General features: G+C 39.4%; 1 protein-coding gene across 2 annotated transcripts in view; it reads left to right on the forward strand.

Moving 5' to 3' along the window:
• Positions 1-5,562, forward strand: part of STEAP1 (STEAP family member 1) — an 11,997-nt gene extending 6,435 nt beyond the window's left edge. Inside the window, exon 5 of one of the 2 annotated variants that reach the window (XM_017729252.1) lies at positions 1,202-5,562. In XM_017729252.1, the coding sequence (XP_017584741.1) occupies positions 1,202-1,459 (258 nt within the window). In that variant the 3' untranslated portion in view covers positions 1,460-5,562. The remainder of the gene's footprint in view (positions 1-1,201) is intronic. The other variant, XM_008629892.2, reaches the window with a different exon arrangement.
• Positions 5,563-15,422: the final 9,860 nt, after the last annotated feature.

The following is a 15,422-nucleotide window of genomic DNA, read 5'->3' on the forward strand; positions in this document are numbered from 1 at the left end:
TGCTGAATTGGGAGTAGGTGGCATTGAACCAGTCAATGCTGTTCCCAAAAGACACAGTGTATTCTGAAAGAGACATCTTAGAACAGATGCATAATCAAATCCAGCCAGTCTCAAGTTTGCTACAGCTGTGCTTCTTTCCTTCACCCAAGCATTTGGTTTGCTCTCAATTCTCTTACATCATATGCAATAATAATCAGGGGTGGTTCTGCTGACATCAGTATGGTGAGACTAGACTTAAGCAAGTGTTGGATCAGGCCCTCAAACAGCAAAACCTGAAAATTCAATAACCTACTAAGTACATGGCACTTCAAATTTTGATTTGTATTTTAAAAGCAGATCTGAAGTATATAATCACCAGTTAGTGATTTGATACTCTGCACGTTCTATGAAGTCCATCGTTTGTAAGATAAGTTTTCAGGTGTACAGAGAATATGGACAAGTCAGGAGGGAGTCTCCAAATGCATGCCTGCTTTCAGTATTGAAAGACTATGGTGAAGAAACCCAGAAGAGTAATACTTCTGTGTTGGACTTAGTTTATAAAAAAAAAACCTTATTACTCAAAAATCGGGTTCTGTATATTCAGCAGTTGGAAAGGCAGTGTTCGACTTCACTGATGAGTATGAGATTGTTAAGTGACAAGAAACTCAAAATTACGAGTAAATTTTCTTTACTCCTGAATTTTGTAAAAAAGCTAAGCCAAGTTTATCACTGTAAGTGAAATGAAAATCGAGTTTCCTGTAGTTGTACAGTGCTTTTGCCATAGCACTAGACTTACTAGAGTTTGAGATTTTAATTTAGCTTAGAACTTTTCTTTGCAAGTAATCAGTTAATCCCTTAAAATATCTGCTGCTGAACTCAAAATAATTTGTCACAGAACTAAAATAATTCAGTATACAGATGGCATCTGTAAATTGAGATATTCAGGATTGAGCACGTTTCAGGAATAACCTGTAATTTCTTCTGTATTTCAGCTAAGTATAGCAATACTTGAAAAATGTTCCTCATCCATTTTCTTTTACAGTGGCATAAAGGGGTACAGTTGGAGTCTTGACTTACAGTTCTTACATTTCAGTTTAAAGCCAGCGGTCTCTTTTCTTTGACATGAGCAAGGCCTGTCCAGATTTCCATATTTGCTTAACAGAGTACTTTTTTTGCCAAGCTGGGAAAAATAAATAGCTTACTATTTTCTTTCTCTTTTCAGAGCAAGATGGGATATTTAGCCCTGCTGCTATGCACTGTTCATGCACTGGTGTTTGCTTGGAATAAGTGGGTTGATGCTAAACAATTCATCTGGTATACGCCACCTTCATTTATGGTTGCGGTTTTTCTTCCTATTGTGGTTCTGCTTTGTAAATGCTTACTGCTCCTCCCATGTTTTAGGAAGAGGATAAGAAAGATCAGAAGTGGTTGGGAAGCTAACACAGAAACCAATCAAACCAGCATAACTTCCAGACTGTAGATCATATATGGACATTTCCTGTCTACGCATGTAAATATGCTCAAGGCCATGAAATTTTCACTCATGAGCTCTGTTTTCACATTTGCTATAGACGTTTATTTTTCACTTTTCTTTTTGACTTCAGGAGTATGAGATTTTTGATGCAATTTTGTAGTTTTCGAAGACAGAAACAAAAACATTTATTTTACACTTTAGTCTATTCAGTGTTTCGGTATTTGATGATTTCTTTCTTCTGACTAACTGCTTTTAAAATCCAAGTGTTTCATTGTCTCAATCCCAATTCTTTTGTAGGCAAAAGCAATCATAAATCATTTCTCCAGATGACCACAGAAAATAAAAAAAATGATTACACCACAGAGCTCAAGAATGCTTTCTGCTTTGCATAGCCATGTGTGTACCTTCATTAAATCTCAGAATTATAATAGGACAAAAACTAGAGTATTTATCATCCTGTTCCCTCTGAGCACCTGCAGCCTATGTTTCACTCCGCAGAATAGGGACCTTGGCATATGAGCCCGACAGAAACTGTATTCCCGCCAGGTCTTGAATGTACACAACTGGGCAAGCAGAATTACAGGGATCTTTACAAGGTAAATATTTCCCAAGGCTTGGGCACAGTCTAAAAAAAGAGTTCTTAGACTCAGATCTCTATCTTATCCAGGACTAGGTGTGTCTCTGTTTACTTGGAATGACAAAACATTTCCCATTTTTTATTCCACAAACACCTTCTTTTGTTTCTGATGCTGGAAATTTTCCATGCTTTTGACCTAAGCCTGCAGCCCTTGACATGTGCTAAACTTTATTTGCCCAAATTATTCCAGTGGGATAACTCCATCAGGTAAATGTGTTTTATTGTTTACTCTAGAGCCAGCACAATTGTGTGACTGGAAGAAAAACATTAAAAATAGACATTTGAATCTTGCCACCAATTTGGTGAAATGCTCATGTAAAATGGTTTCCAAATGCATTTGCTTTTACAGAAATTTTCATTATAACTTTAATAAGATCATTAAATCCTACTTTCCTTATGTTGCATAGGTCTGGCTGGATGTTTTAAATGAGTAATTCATTTGTTAGTATCTGTTTTGAAATATGTTATTTGGTAGTTAATATTTTCACCCCACATCAGGAACATCTCTGCCAGTCTGCCTGCAGGAGTTGACTAGGACATGGACTGTTGATGCCACGTATTGCTGGAATCATCTGAATGAGAATTGTAATTGGTAATGGCTCTGGTATTACAACAAACAGGAAAACAACATAGGCCTAAAAAAAATATGTAATACATGGTGCTAATGAATCTGTTGTCCCTTTCTGGAGTTTTACACTGCGCATAAATAACAGACAAAGTAAATAGCTACAGGGATATTACATTTTATATTTTCCTGGTTGTTACTGTTAAACTATTGCAACTTAAAAGTTGGCCTCTTTATTTGCCCATAATGTAGCACTGTGAACGTAACTGGGAGCATGGTGGCCTGTATAATATAGATTGAAATCTGTACCATTATGTTTCAAACCAGTAATGCATGGCAGAGGCCAAAACCCTACAATACAGAAGCTGGACAGCAATATTAGTCTAAGCACTTTCTAACAGAGCAGGAAAAGTATGGCTCTCAATGCATTTGCATTTACATTTCTATGAATGAAATAAATCTTTTGTAAGTCATAAGCTCTATGCACTTATTACAGAAGATAGTGCAAGATAGCATAACTTTATTCATTTCTACCTGTTAATATGGGTTGAATTCCTAACATAAATTACAGGGGCAAACCAATTCCAAGATCATCACATACTATCCAAACTGACCTTTTATGCTCATCATTCAGCTGGGGACATTAAGCACACTTCAGACTTTTCTCTCTGACATTGCCCAGAGGCAAATCCAGAAGTGTCTTCTACCAGATGAAATTTGCATACAGTCTACAAAAGCTATTCCAAAAATCACACATAACATCCAAACATTCAAGCACATTTTTCCCCACTGATTGTTTCAAGTAGGAGCCAGGTTTTCTGTCACATCTAGCCATTTTTCTGGAAGCTACCATTGAATGCTTATAGCCAGAATTTGAGACTTCATATTGACTCTCTTCCCTGCTTTTAAGTCTTTAGTAAACTACATCTTAGTAACTCACTTCCCAGTCTGTAGGCTGCCCAGGGAAATAGTTGACTCACTGCCCCTGGAGGTATTTAAAAGACATGTAGATGTCTTTCATGCTTAGGGACGTGATTTAGTGGTAGGCTTGGCAGTGTTAGATTTATGGTTGGACTCAATGTAAATGATTCTATGCACTATAAGGCATTCAGATACAACAGTGACAGAGGAGGGTCATGCAAGGTCTGTATGGGGCTAAGAAGAAAATGCCATTGACAGTATTTAATTTCTCCCTTTGTAGCAGATCTGATTTAGTTCAACACTAATGAAACTAAGTTCATATGTACCTTTTAATTTATGTTTATGTACCTATTTCAAAATTCAGTGTATTAATAGGCCTATATATACTATTATAATACATTAATTGAATGTGTGTGCACATTTTAGGCACTTACTCGTATAACACTAATTAGTTTTATAAAACTGTTCATCATTAAATGCTTCAATGTATGCTGTGTCTGTCATTGTGTCATATACATCCAGGATAAAACAGTAAAAAGGCACAATAGACTCTAGAAGAGCTGCTGATAGGAACAGTCAAGAGGAACCATTCTCTCCATGCTGGTGAAGAGCCTGGAGCCTCCAAAGGAAAGAAAGCAAAGATGTGAATGCAAAATTACACTTTCATAGTGTAATGAAATTACATTTTTCCTGACAAAACCTTTAACTGACTGCCTGTATATTCTAGCATTCAGAGGAGGTTTGTGAGAAGGAAGAGAAGGCTTTTGGAGGGAGACCCAAAATCTCTGGAAATACTGATAAAGACCAAGAAAAGTTCAAGAATAGCAAGGGCATTGAGGAGAGGCATGTATAGGCATACTTTTGGGTAAGAATCCATCATTCTAGTAGCAGTGGCTTTAAAATGCCTCTACAAGGCCTGCAAAGTACATTTTTCTGTTGTTATATGTCTCCAATGTATTTGAGAGACACAGAATTGAAACTCTGAAGATACAAGTTGTTAAAGGGGCCTGAGGAGTTTTATGCCAAATTCAGTTGGAGAGGTCATATCCAGAATACTCTTCCCAAAAAGTCCTAGCAACAATCATTGCTCAGGAAGCTAGAGCCAGGGCTGTGTTGGCTATTGTGCAATGCAAATTCCTGTTGAGAGCACCATTTACTGTAAGCAGTCCCTCCCTTTGGCCACTCTTCTCTGTTCTCTGAGTTCTGCAAGTCTTTAAAGATGTGAACTTCATCAGAGTAGGGTGTTGGATCCAGTTGAAAGGTGATGGAGAGAGAAAAATGATTCAGCCAGATCCATTCATGGGTCTGATTAACCTGACAGCCATGCACAGATGTCAGTAGGAAGGACGGGAATAGGAATGGTGTAAACAGGCAGCTTAGCTTATCTTAAACCAGCCCTAAATGCAAAGTTCCAAGTGCTCCTAAAAGTTAAAACTTAGATGATTTCATCCTATTTCAGTAGCAAGATTATTCCTTTGCTTCATTTATTTGTCATATTCTTAGTTTTCCATGAATCAGCAGGCAAAAATGTGTTCTAGAAACTGTCATCAAAACCCGTATAAAACTGACTGGCCTCTACGTGACTGTGGGCTCTGTGGTTTCATTTGTAGAGATGATGATCTCACATCTCCTCTTTTCTCCTATATCCATAGTTTCTAGTACTGTCCCTTGACAACACAAAATGGTTTGTGTTGTCAAAAAAAACATTTTTGAAATTCAAACTAATTTCTTTTAAACTGATTCTCTTTAAGTGGCATGAAAGGAATAATTCAAAGGAATAAAAACAAAATGACCAATTTTTGAAAACACACTGAATCTACCCCAGAAGAATGTAATCTGCTGTAGTTGCTGTAAGCGTCTGGCAATGGCTGATCATTGCCACTGTTTTTTTCAGTGGTGCCAGGATTTCTTGATCCCATGAGCCTATTCTGTTGCTGATGGCAAAATTACTTTTCTTATTCTTTTATTAAAACAAGTCTCATTGAATTCAGTTGCATCAGGGTTCAATTTTTGTATCATTTTTTAAACTTTTCTGTAGATTGAGTTTAATATTTGAATGGGTGTAGTGAGGCTAATTTATTAAGTAGGCCTAATAATTTTTCAGAGATTTTCAACTGAAAATACATAAAACCAATCCATGAACCAAACTCTATAAACATAAAAAAGACTACAGCTACTTTCAATAACGATGATACAACAGAAGATAGAGTTGTTTTGTATTTTGGGGGGTTTTTAAATGTGTATTTAATCTTCATAGCATGAAAGTATATTGCTGAGATAAACATGCTATGTCTTTGACTTGGTTAAAGATGCGCAGTCTCTCTGGGACCTGTAGAATACTACCACTGCTACTGATAGAAGTATTTAGTCCTTAAATTTCATCTTTTAGGGCTAACTATTAAAAAAGAAGCAAGGCAGAGGTAGGGCGTTTTGAACTGAATGGTCAAATTTGTAGTTTTCAGTCATGTGCAGTCTTTATATACATGCTTACACTTCATTGTTGAATGTACTCTACTGAAAAAGAATTTTCCATATGAATATCTCCATTACTTGGAATGCTGAGAAGTATCTTATTGCTGGACTTAAATTAATGGCCATATAACCCACCTCTAATTATTTCTCTGCTTTATTTTTTCAGTCCTGTGACTCATATATAAAACTGAATGGCTCTTCTCTCTTGCATGTACCTGTGCATGTACCAGAATAACTTCTGAACAGTGCATCTCATTCATTGAAAAATATTCTAAGTATCTAACAGGAAATCCTTAAAAAGAAAACAAACAAGAAGCTGGAACTGGAAAAAAACAAGCCACTTTCAGAGCTCCTCAAGTATCTCTGCAACTTTAGTTTAGAAATCTAACAATTGGTAGATGTCGCCCGTAATTAAAATAATGATGGCTTTCCCCCTTCTAGTTTGCAATAGATTTTGTACATTCACAAGGATATGAACATCTTTAATTATTTATTCCCTGATAATTAATGATGGACCAAAGGGTATTCTGGGGCTATGAAGCTATGCAGAGAGGCATCAACATGGAATCAGAAGGAACAGGACAAATGGAGATCTGTGAAAAAAAGGGAAGGAGACACTGCAAGCACTTAGATTTGCTTAAGAGAGGAAAGAGTATAGGAGTTCAATGGATGTTAAAGGGTAAAAATAAGTAGGTGGAGGATGCTGAATGAGATGAACGAACATCATCAAGTTAGTAGGGAATAGAAATCCATAGTAAGGGAGATGGGAAAAATGGAGGACAACCGAATGACTGGTGGGAGAGTCTGAAAACACTGAAGTGAATCCTTGAAACAGAGGGGATGGGAGGGTTGGTTACCACATGGAGCTGGGGAATGGAAAGAATAAATACAAAGAGCCCAGGTATACACAGAGTTTGACCTGCAGAACCTATTAAGTTGCAAACATTTTTCCAACCCTGAAATACTGTTTGAGGCATTTCTGGGGAAATCCGTTCAAAATCCAGTGATATAGAAGAACACCAGCAAGGTTGTAAGTGGTTCAGTGACACACTGTTTCTGAAGTTTGGGGAATGAGTCATAGATATTGTTCCACTTTTCATAACGATCTATATATAAAGTGAATTATTTTCAAATAGCAGACGTTGCTGTTTTATTTCCTGGTAAAGTGTACATCACGTGCTGAACGAAGGAAAACTTCTATGTAAGACACAATGAAACTAAACCACTCTTAAATGTTACGCAAAATAAGGAACCAACTGAAACCAGCTTTAGATGATACATTACACTATATTCAGAAAATCCCTAAGAACTTTGGTTTAATTCTTGTACTGATACCACTATTCTACTTCAAGTATTAAATCATACCATTTAGTTCTTGTGGAGACAGAATTCCCAGTGAAACCAATGGGACTTCTACTTAGCTATTTAGAGCAACGTTTATCACTGTCTTCACTGTCTTTAATGCAATTACCAATAACTTGTTCACCTCCTCCAGCGTTTGGATGGACTATTGTGCCATGTACCTTCCATCAAGGCAGCCTTATCAAGAGAACAGCAATTAAATGCATTACCATTCTTTATTATCAGCCTGGCCTGAAGCACTCCATCTGGGGGTTTTGTTCCTGGTGTTGAATACCCTTTTGTGGGTAAAACATCTTCTCTTTTGCATACTTTTGCTATTAATAACAACTGCCATTGTTATTGTGTGTTTCTTATTCCATTCTTATTTCATTCTCTTTTAGTAAATTGCTATTTCAATCCATAGTCTATACTTTATTGTCCCTCCCTTACCAGAAGGGGCAGGGGAAACAGGGGTGGTGTATTTGGAATGCAGTTCCCTACTGGTGTCAAAACCAGCACAACCTCCCTGGAAACTCTTCCACGTAATTGAGTTCTTACATCTTTCTGACACCAAAGTGCTAAAAAAATAAGGGAAAATTGGTGGTGGGGAATGCCAATGGTGAGGAAGAGAAAATGAAGTACATAGGGTAAGTAGGAATGAGATACACTTAGCTATTAGAATGAGGTGAGGGTGAGTGAATGAAGCAGGGGGAAACTGTGAGCCTACAGAAAGTTTGGGAGATGGAAGGGGGGGTATTATTTAATCATAATTTAATGCCCCCTTCCCTCTGTTTTCACATTCTATTCCAGCCTTAGCCTCCTTTATGCCTCCCTTTCCCCACCTTTGATCCCTTCCTAAACATCCCACAGTAAGCTTTGCACATTCTTACAATCCCCCTAAAATATCCAGTAGCAATTTTCAGACGATTCTTTTTCCCTTGCATACCATACCAAGTCCCACATCTCTTTAGAAAAACACCTCTTCGATTCACATTACATTCAGGGGAAACAGTCTTTTTCCTTGATGACCCTGGTGGGTTTCACCCCAGTGACAATGATCTGGTCATTCCCCTTCGATGGTCTTGGCAGTAGGCAATTTGGCTTCATTTTCATCCATCAGCTTGCTGGGGCTCCTTCGCCTGTTACTGCTCCTCTGACCCTCGCTGGGTCTTTGGTTTTGCCACAATTAGCCTTTGATTATTTAACCCAGCAATACAGAGAAGCACTTCTCACATGAGCAGAGTGTGGAGCAGCTGCATTACAGGAAGAGACTAAAAAGGTGGGAGCTCTTCAAATGAGAGGGGAGAAGGTGGAACAGGATTCAATCAAGATTTACAAAATATTGAAGACAGTGACCAAGATAAGCACAGAACTATTTTTCACCAAATCTACCTTACCAGGAATAGAGAGGATTCAATAGAAATAGTTAGGAGATCAGTTTGCAACTGATTAAGAACATGCATCTTTCTGCAGTGAACAAATTCTGGACCTTGCTGCCACAGAGGGCTGTGGAGACAAACAGAATCAGCAGGTTCAAAAGGAGGTTAGACAAATCCAGAAACAACAGTCCCTAAAGCAACACCAAAAGGGCTTTGTAGGTATGTACCCTATGACATCACAAGGGTAAATACGGATTTGGGAGGAGAGTACAAAATACAGTGGCCAAGATTGCACATTCCTTAAACAGCATTTTGTTTTGCTGCTCTTGAACATGTTTTAGTGGTTTAGACAGGCTATTGGTCTGACCAAGTATGGTTTCTTATGTTCCCTTACATCAAGGGTAAATCACTCAGACTAATACATTCCTCTAAGTTTCATGGCTGGAAAACAAATATGTTAGGAATGACAAATTCTTAAAGAAAAAGCTATTGCCTTGATAGTGAAAAATTGCTTAACTCTTAGGATCTGTAGCAACTCTTTGGTCTCAGTTCATATCTGTGGAATTAACTACATAATTCTTTACAGGACTGGGAACTTAATATTCCACTGCTCTATAAACATACAGATTTTCCTTTTACAGTGCTAAGTTGATATTGAATTATGGTTTCATTTTTGTTTGTCAGGGAATATTTTACACAGCCAGCATGATCCCATTCAGTGAAACAAAATGTTCAGAATCAATTAACTGAAGACCTAATCTATGACAAGGTACATGTAATAATGAGATTACAAATATTTTACATGTTAAATATTTTTGCATTTTCATCACCATGATGATACACACTACACGGTGTAGTACCTGCACCAGTACAGGCTGGGAGCTGACTTGTTGGAAAGCATCTCTGAGGAGAAGGACCTGAGAGTCCTGCTGGACAACAAGCTGTCCATGAGCCAGCAGTGCCCTTGTGGCCTTGCAGGCCAGAGGTATCCTGGGGTGCATTAGGAAGAGCATCACCAGCAGATTGAGGGAGGTGATCCTGCCCCTCTAGTCAGCCCTGGTGAGGCCACATCCGGAGTGCTGTGTCCAGTTCTGGGCTCATAAGTACAACAGAAAAATGGAGCTCCTGGGGTGAGTCCAGCAGAGGGCTAGGAAGATGACTGGGGGACAGGAGCATCCTTCTTACAAGGGAAAGGCTGAGGAGCTGAGCCTGTTCAGCCTTGAAAAGAGACAGCTGAGAGGGGACCTCGCCAGTGTCTATAAGTATCTGAAGGGAGGGTGCCCAGAGGATGGACCAGGCTCTTCTCAGTGGTTCCAAGCAATAGGACAAGAAGCAATGGTCAGAAACTGATGCACCGGAAATTGCACCTAAATATGAGGAAGAACTTCTTTACTGTACAGGTGACCGTGCACTGGAACAGATTGTCCACAGAGGGTGTGGAGTGTCTCTCACTGGAGATACTCAAGAACCATCTGGACAATCCTGTGCCATGTGCTCTAGGATAAACCTGCATGAGTAGGGAGGTTGGACCAGATGCCCCACTGTGATCCCTTCCAACCTGAAACATCCATGATCTTGATTTTCACTTCTCCTGCTCTAAAGAAAAGCCTGTGATCTGCGACTTTGTGAAAGAAATTTGAAATCAAGGAGCTAAAAAAGTAAAACACAGTAGTCTTAGACTGTCAAATGGTGGCCAAGCCACAATCCAGCATATGCTTCCCTCAGCTACTTTAGTATTCAGGCAAGTATTTTTGTCTTTTGAATAAGCTTTTCAGTTTTGCAATATCTATACTTCACTAGGAAGGAGGTATGTTTGTTCTTGGTTAAGAAGTCAACTGATTGAAAACTTTGGTCTGGATGCAATTGTTTGCATTATAAACATAATCTGGTTTTCCCCTGACTTTGGGGAAAGATCACACTTTTAGAACCTACTGTCTCACTTTGTAGATACCTTTTAAGATGAGCAGCCACAAATCAAGAAAAAAAATTCTGACCTTCTGTTACTTACACCACAAAGAAAATGTTGTTTCAAGAAGTGGAAAGGCCACACATGACTTTGTTCTCCACATGAAACCAAGAACAAAGGTCCTGAAACCCCTCAACTGGTCATCACAACAGCTATGGAAAATCATAGTCAGAAAAATCTAGGAAAGGTTTCCTTCCTTTCACTTCTCTCTGGTGAATAAAATTAATCTGATAGATCATAAAATCAGAAACAATCCTCACTGGTTTTCTACTTGGATTGCCTTAGAAATAGAAGTGCAAGCCTGGATTTTTTTTTTTGGCGGAGGGAGAAGAGGGGGTAGAATAATCCTCTACTTTGGGTGAATCACCCTTAATTTGTAATTTCTCTTGGGAAGAAAGAGATACCTTGTCTTGTTTCACATGACTTGCCAGTATTTCTCAACTATACCTTATTAAACATGCTCTATAAAGGCATTTCTTCTCTTTCCTTCATTCTTTCTCTTTTTTCCTTTCCTTTACTACTTTTTTCTTTTCTCTCCACTCTTTTCCTCTCTTTCTCAAACGAATAGCTAAATGGTTTTCATTTTTTCAGTTTGTGCTTCTATCCTTGCTTTTGACTACTGAAATTCAGACCCTACAAGGTCTGAGAGAAGTAGTGATACCTGAACAGTTAGTGAAAAGGGGACATCACAAATTGATGAAATCCAATTAGTGAAGGAAGAGAAGAGACTTTAACTGAGGTGTTTACCATTCATTTTTGTACTTTGTTTAATTAGTTCTAAGGTGGTGGTATTTTTAATAGTATATTTATTTCAACAAATAAAACCACCTTTTTTCAAGTAAACAATGACATATCTCTCAGATCCATTTCATCCTTACAAAGAATGGGTAAGAGGTATAAGTTTTATTTTTAGAGTCATTGCAGGCTGCCATAAGAAAAAATTAGTTGGTCTAAATGTTCCTGGCTGGGAAACACTGTATTTTTCTGCTAGGTTATAAAATTAGCTGTGTTGAGCGTAGTATGCTTATTATTGTATTTGGGTTTGTTGCCCTGATAGGAAGCAAAATTTTATGTGTTTGTTTTCACTCTCTTGCCACAAGGAAATCCCCAGGGCTTTGCTTTCCCATTGCCAAGAGGAAGAACCAGAATATCTGTTCCATTTGCCATTTGGAAAATCCTTTGTTATGTTATATCCCTTAAAGGAAGGGATAATAATGCTGCCCTGGACTTTGCTAAAAAAGAAAAACACCTGCAAAGAGAAAATAATCTGCTATTTTAACAGATTGTTTAAGGTAGTCATTTAACAGGGTATCTGACAACTATGCTGACCATAGATCTTTGTAAATAATTTGAGAAAACTGTAACTATCCAATTTCATCCTCTCACTAAAGAGACATGGTCCAATTTTGCTGAGAGCTTAAATATATAAAAGGTATTTATATACCCTTGCTCTCATGCTAATCTCCATGCAAAACAGGGCCCGCTATGCTTTTCCTGTTTGAACACATCAGTTACACAGCAATGGAAGGGAGGCTGTGGTTGTTTTAGTCCCAATTTCAAACAAGAATTTTCAAACTACAAAACCTCAAAAATGTAGAAGGAAATAATGAGAACAAGTTAAATCCATCAAACTGCCTTGATTTTAATTTTTAAATGTACTAGATACCAAGTTAGTGTATCTGTTCAATAGCCTGGTAAATGACCATGTCTCAAAAGTTCCCTCCTTTACCCCTGTGCCAAAGGCTAAAGTCAGGTAGGTTTGCACATAGCAAGAGGAGAAACAACTGGAGAAGAAATGAACAATGTAGGTGAGAAATTACACTGAATGATACCCAGGGGGTTGTGGGTTAGGAATGAAGGACCAGGGTCAGAGCTGGCACACCCGACATAGTGCAGGCTGGAGGACAGAACCTGTGACACTTTCCCATGAAAACGCAGCTAGACAGCACTCACAGGCCAAACAGCTGCTCAAGAAACGGGTAACAAGTCATAGATCGTTAATCATGTACCTGTGTAAGAACAAAGCTCCCTCCTAAAAAAATCAACACAGATAAAACACATCATGTCCTAAAGGTCGGAGTCTTCTGTTCAGGACTTCATGCTGCAATAATAATGTAAAAAAATTCCCGCAGGAAAGCAATGACAAACATTCCAATTTATAGCCTTCTTATTAAGGCTTTAATTCAAATAAATTAAGAATTATAAGACTGTAACTGCTCGGATTTTGTGTGATACATTATCATTTTGAGGAACATGACTCAAATGCCCATTTTCATGTAAATACTTTTCTGGTAACAGGAGTCACATAAAGTAGCACATAAAGAGAATCAGCCAAAAATAAAGCAGGAAAGCCATTCTGCTTTTTTCTTTTGACACATTAGTTAGTTGGACTAAAATTTTTGAGTTCATACAATTGTAGCTGGACTGGCTACCAAAAAACAAGCCTGGGCTAATGACTTTTGAATCAATAGCAAAGGAGAATATTAGAACAAGAAAATGAAGAGCAGAAATGCTAGTTCTCATCATGGAAAGCACCAAATCAGTTCTGAGTAGTCTGTCAATGGATTCACCATTTTGTTTTATTCTGTGGAGTATCAACTCAGTCCTCAGTGTCTGAGAGCAAAAAATGCAGTTTGGAAAATCAAGCAATACAATTTCCATGCACCTGTTTACCACATTAAAAAAACAGTTTAAAAATACATGTTTCCAACATCAAGAATATTACTTATTTAATAATCAGGGAGGGGAATGAATGGCTTCTGAACTACAACAGAAAAGTGTCCCAGTCATATTTTCAAATTCTACAGCATAGTTACCATGATTATATATGGAAACAAATGTTTGAATTAATTGCATGGTTCATTTTGCTGAAGTCCTTGGTTAATGCACTATAGAAACAAGTCAGCATGCACAGACAAAGGATGAAAACTTACCTTCAGTATTTCAGTGTCATTATATGGCTTCTTTTCAACTACCTGTGCATTCATCAGTTTTTGCTGCAACACGAGAGGCACATTTTCATGTGGGTTGGTCAGTTTGAAATGCATTAAAAACAAAGGATTGAGGGTTATACCTTGTAATAGATATAGCATAGCTTATTGAAAGGTAGAATTTACTAAGAAAGTCAGAAGATACTAAAATCAGAAACTACGCTTTTTTTCAGGGAAAAGCTCCATTTATCTTCAGCTGGAAATTTCCATATCAAACAACATGAAATTCAAATCTTGGGGCTCAGCTTTGCTTTTATGTGGCTGAACCATGTGTTTCTCATTTCATCTAACACTGAAATTAGAGCACAACTTCCATCTGTGCAGAGTATACTGGGAACACAGCAAACATGGGGAGTGACCTCCCCACTACCCACACCTGGGAAGCTGTTCTGGGCTGCAGGGACACCCAACACTCCCTCAGAATTAATCTTTCATGAGAAGAGTGGTGAAATGCAGGAATAGGTTGCCCAGAGAGGTGGTGGATGCTTCATCATTGAAAACATTCAGTCAGGCTGGACAGAGCTCTGAACAACCAGATCTAGTGGAAGATGCTCATGCTCATTGCAACAAATCATGTTGGACTCTGTGACCTTTAAGGGTCCCTTCCAACCCTGCCATTCTGTGACATACGATGGTACAATTCCTCACCCACAGCCCTACAGCTGGCACTGTTTGCAGCAGCACCCTTCTGCCAGGAGAGGATAAGGAAAGGTGGCTGGTGGCGGGTTCCTTCTGAAGAATGGCCTGGGCCAGGGCAGCTGAGGCAGGGCAGGGCTTGGGAGGTGTATTTTGCCCTCCAGGCCATGAGCTCTTCTGGGGACCAGCCAGTTGCTCACAGCTGCTCCTGTGTCAGCAGCACCCCAGATCCAGCTCTGCCTGTGCTGGGAATGTTGTGAAGGCCAGAGGGGCTGGGTCTGGACCACCGTGGCCAAGGCTGAGGGCACTGCAGGGCCATCCACACCCCTCTCTTTCCCCACACTAACCCCCCATGCTGTCACAGAAAACACAGAATCGTTAAGGTTAGAAGGGATCTCTGGAAATTATCTAACCAACCCCTGCCCAGGCAGGGTAACCTGGAGCAGGTTACACAGGAAAGCATCCAGGTGGGTTTTGTATGTCCCCAGAGGGAGACTCCACAACCTCCCTGGGTGGCGAGTTCCAGCACTCTGCCACCCTCAATGTAAAGTAGTTTTCCCTCATGTTGAGGTGGAACTTCTTGTGTTTTAGTTTAAGCCAATTGCTCCTTGTCCTGTTGCTGGGCACCACTGAAAAGAGCCTGGCACCACCCTCTTGACATCCACCTTTGATATATTTATATGCATTGATGAGATCCCTCTCAGTCTTGTCTTCTTCAGACTAAACGGGCCTAGTTCCACAGTCTCTCCTCATAAGAGAGATCCTCCAGATCCCTCATCATCTTTGTTGCCTCCCCGGACCCTCTCCAGTAGTTCTTCTTACACTGATGAGCCCAGAACAGACTCAGCAATCTAGATGTGGCCTCACCAGGGCCGAACAGAGGAGGAAGATCACCTACTGGCCACACTCTTCCCAATGCACTCCAAGATACCACTGGCCTTCCTGACCGCAAGGACACACTGGCTCATGGTCAACTCGTCACCCACCAAGGCTCCCACGGCCTCCGGCCGCGGTGACGGCGGTGGCGGAGCGGCCGCAGGGGGCGGGTCGCAGCGGCGGGAG

The sequence above is a fragment of the Corvus brachyrhynchos genome, unplaced genomic scaffold, assembly GCF_000691975.1.
Source record: "Corvus brachyrhynchos isolate BGI_N302 unplaced genomic scaffold, ASM69197v1 scaffold142, whole genome shotgun sequence".
Taxonomy (NCBI): domain Eukaryota; kingdom Metazoa; phylum Chordata; class Aves; order Passeriformes; family Corvidae; genus Corvus; species Corvus brachyrhynchos.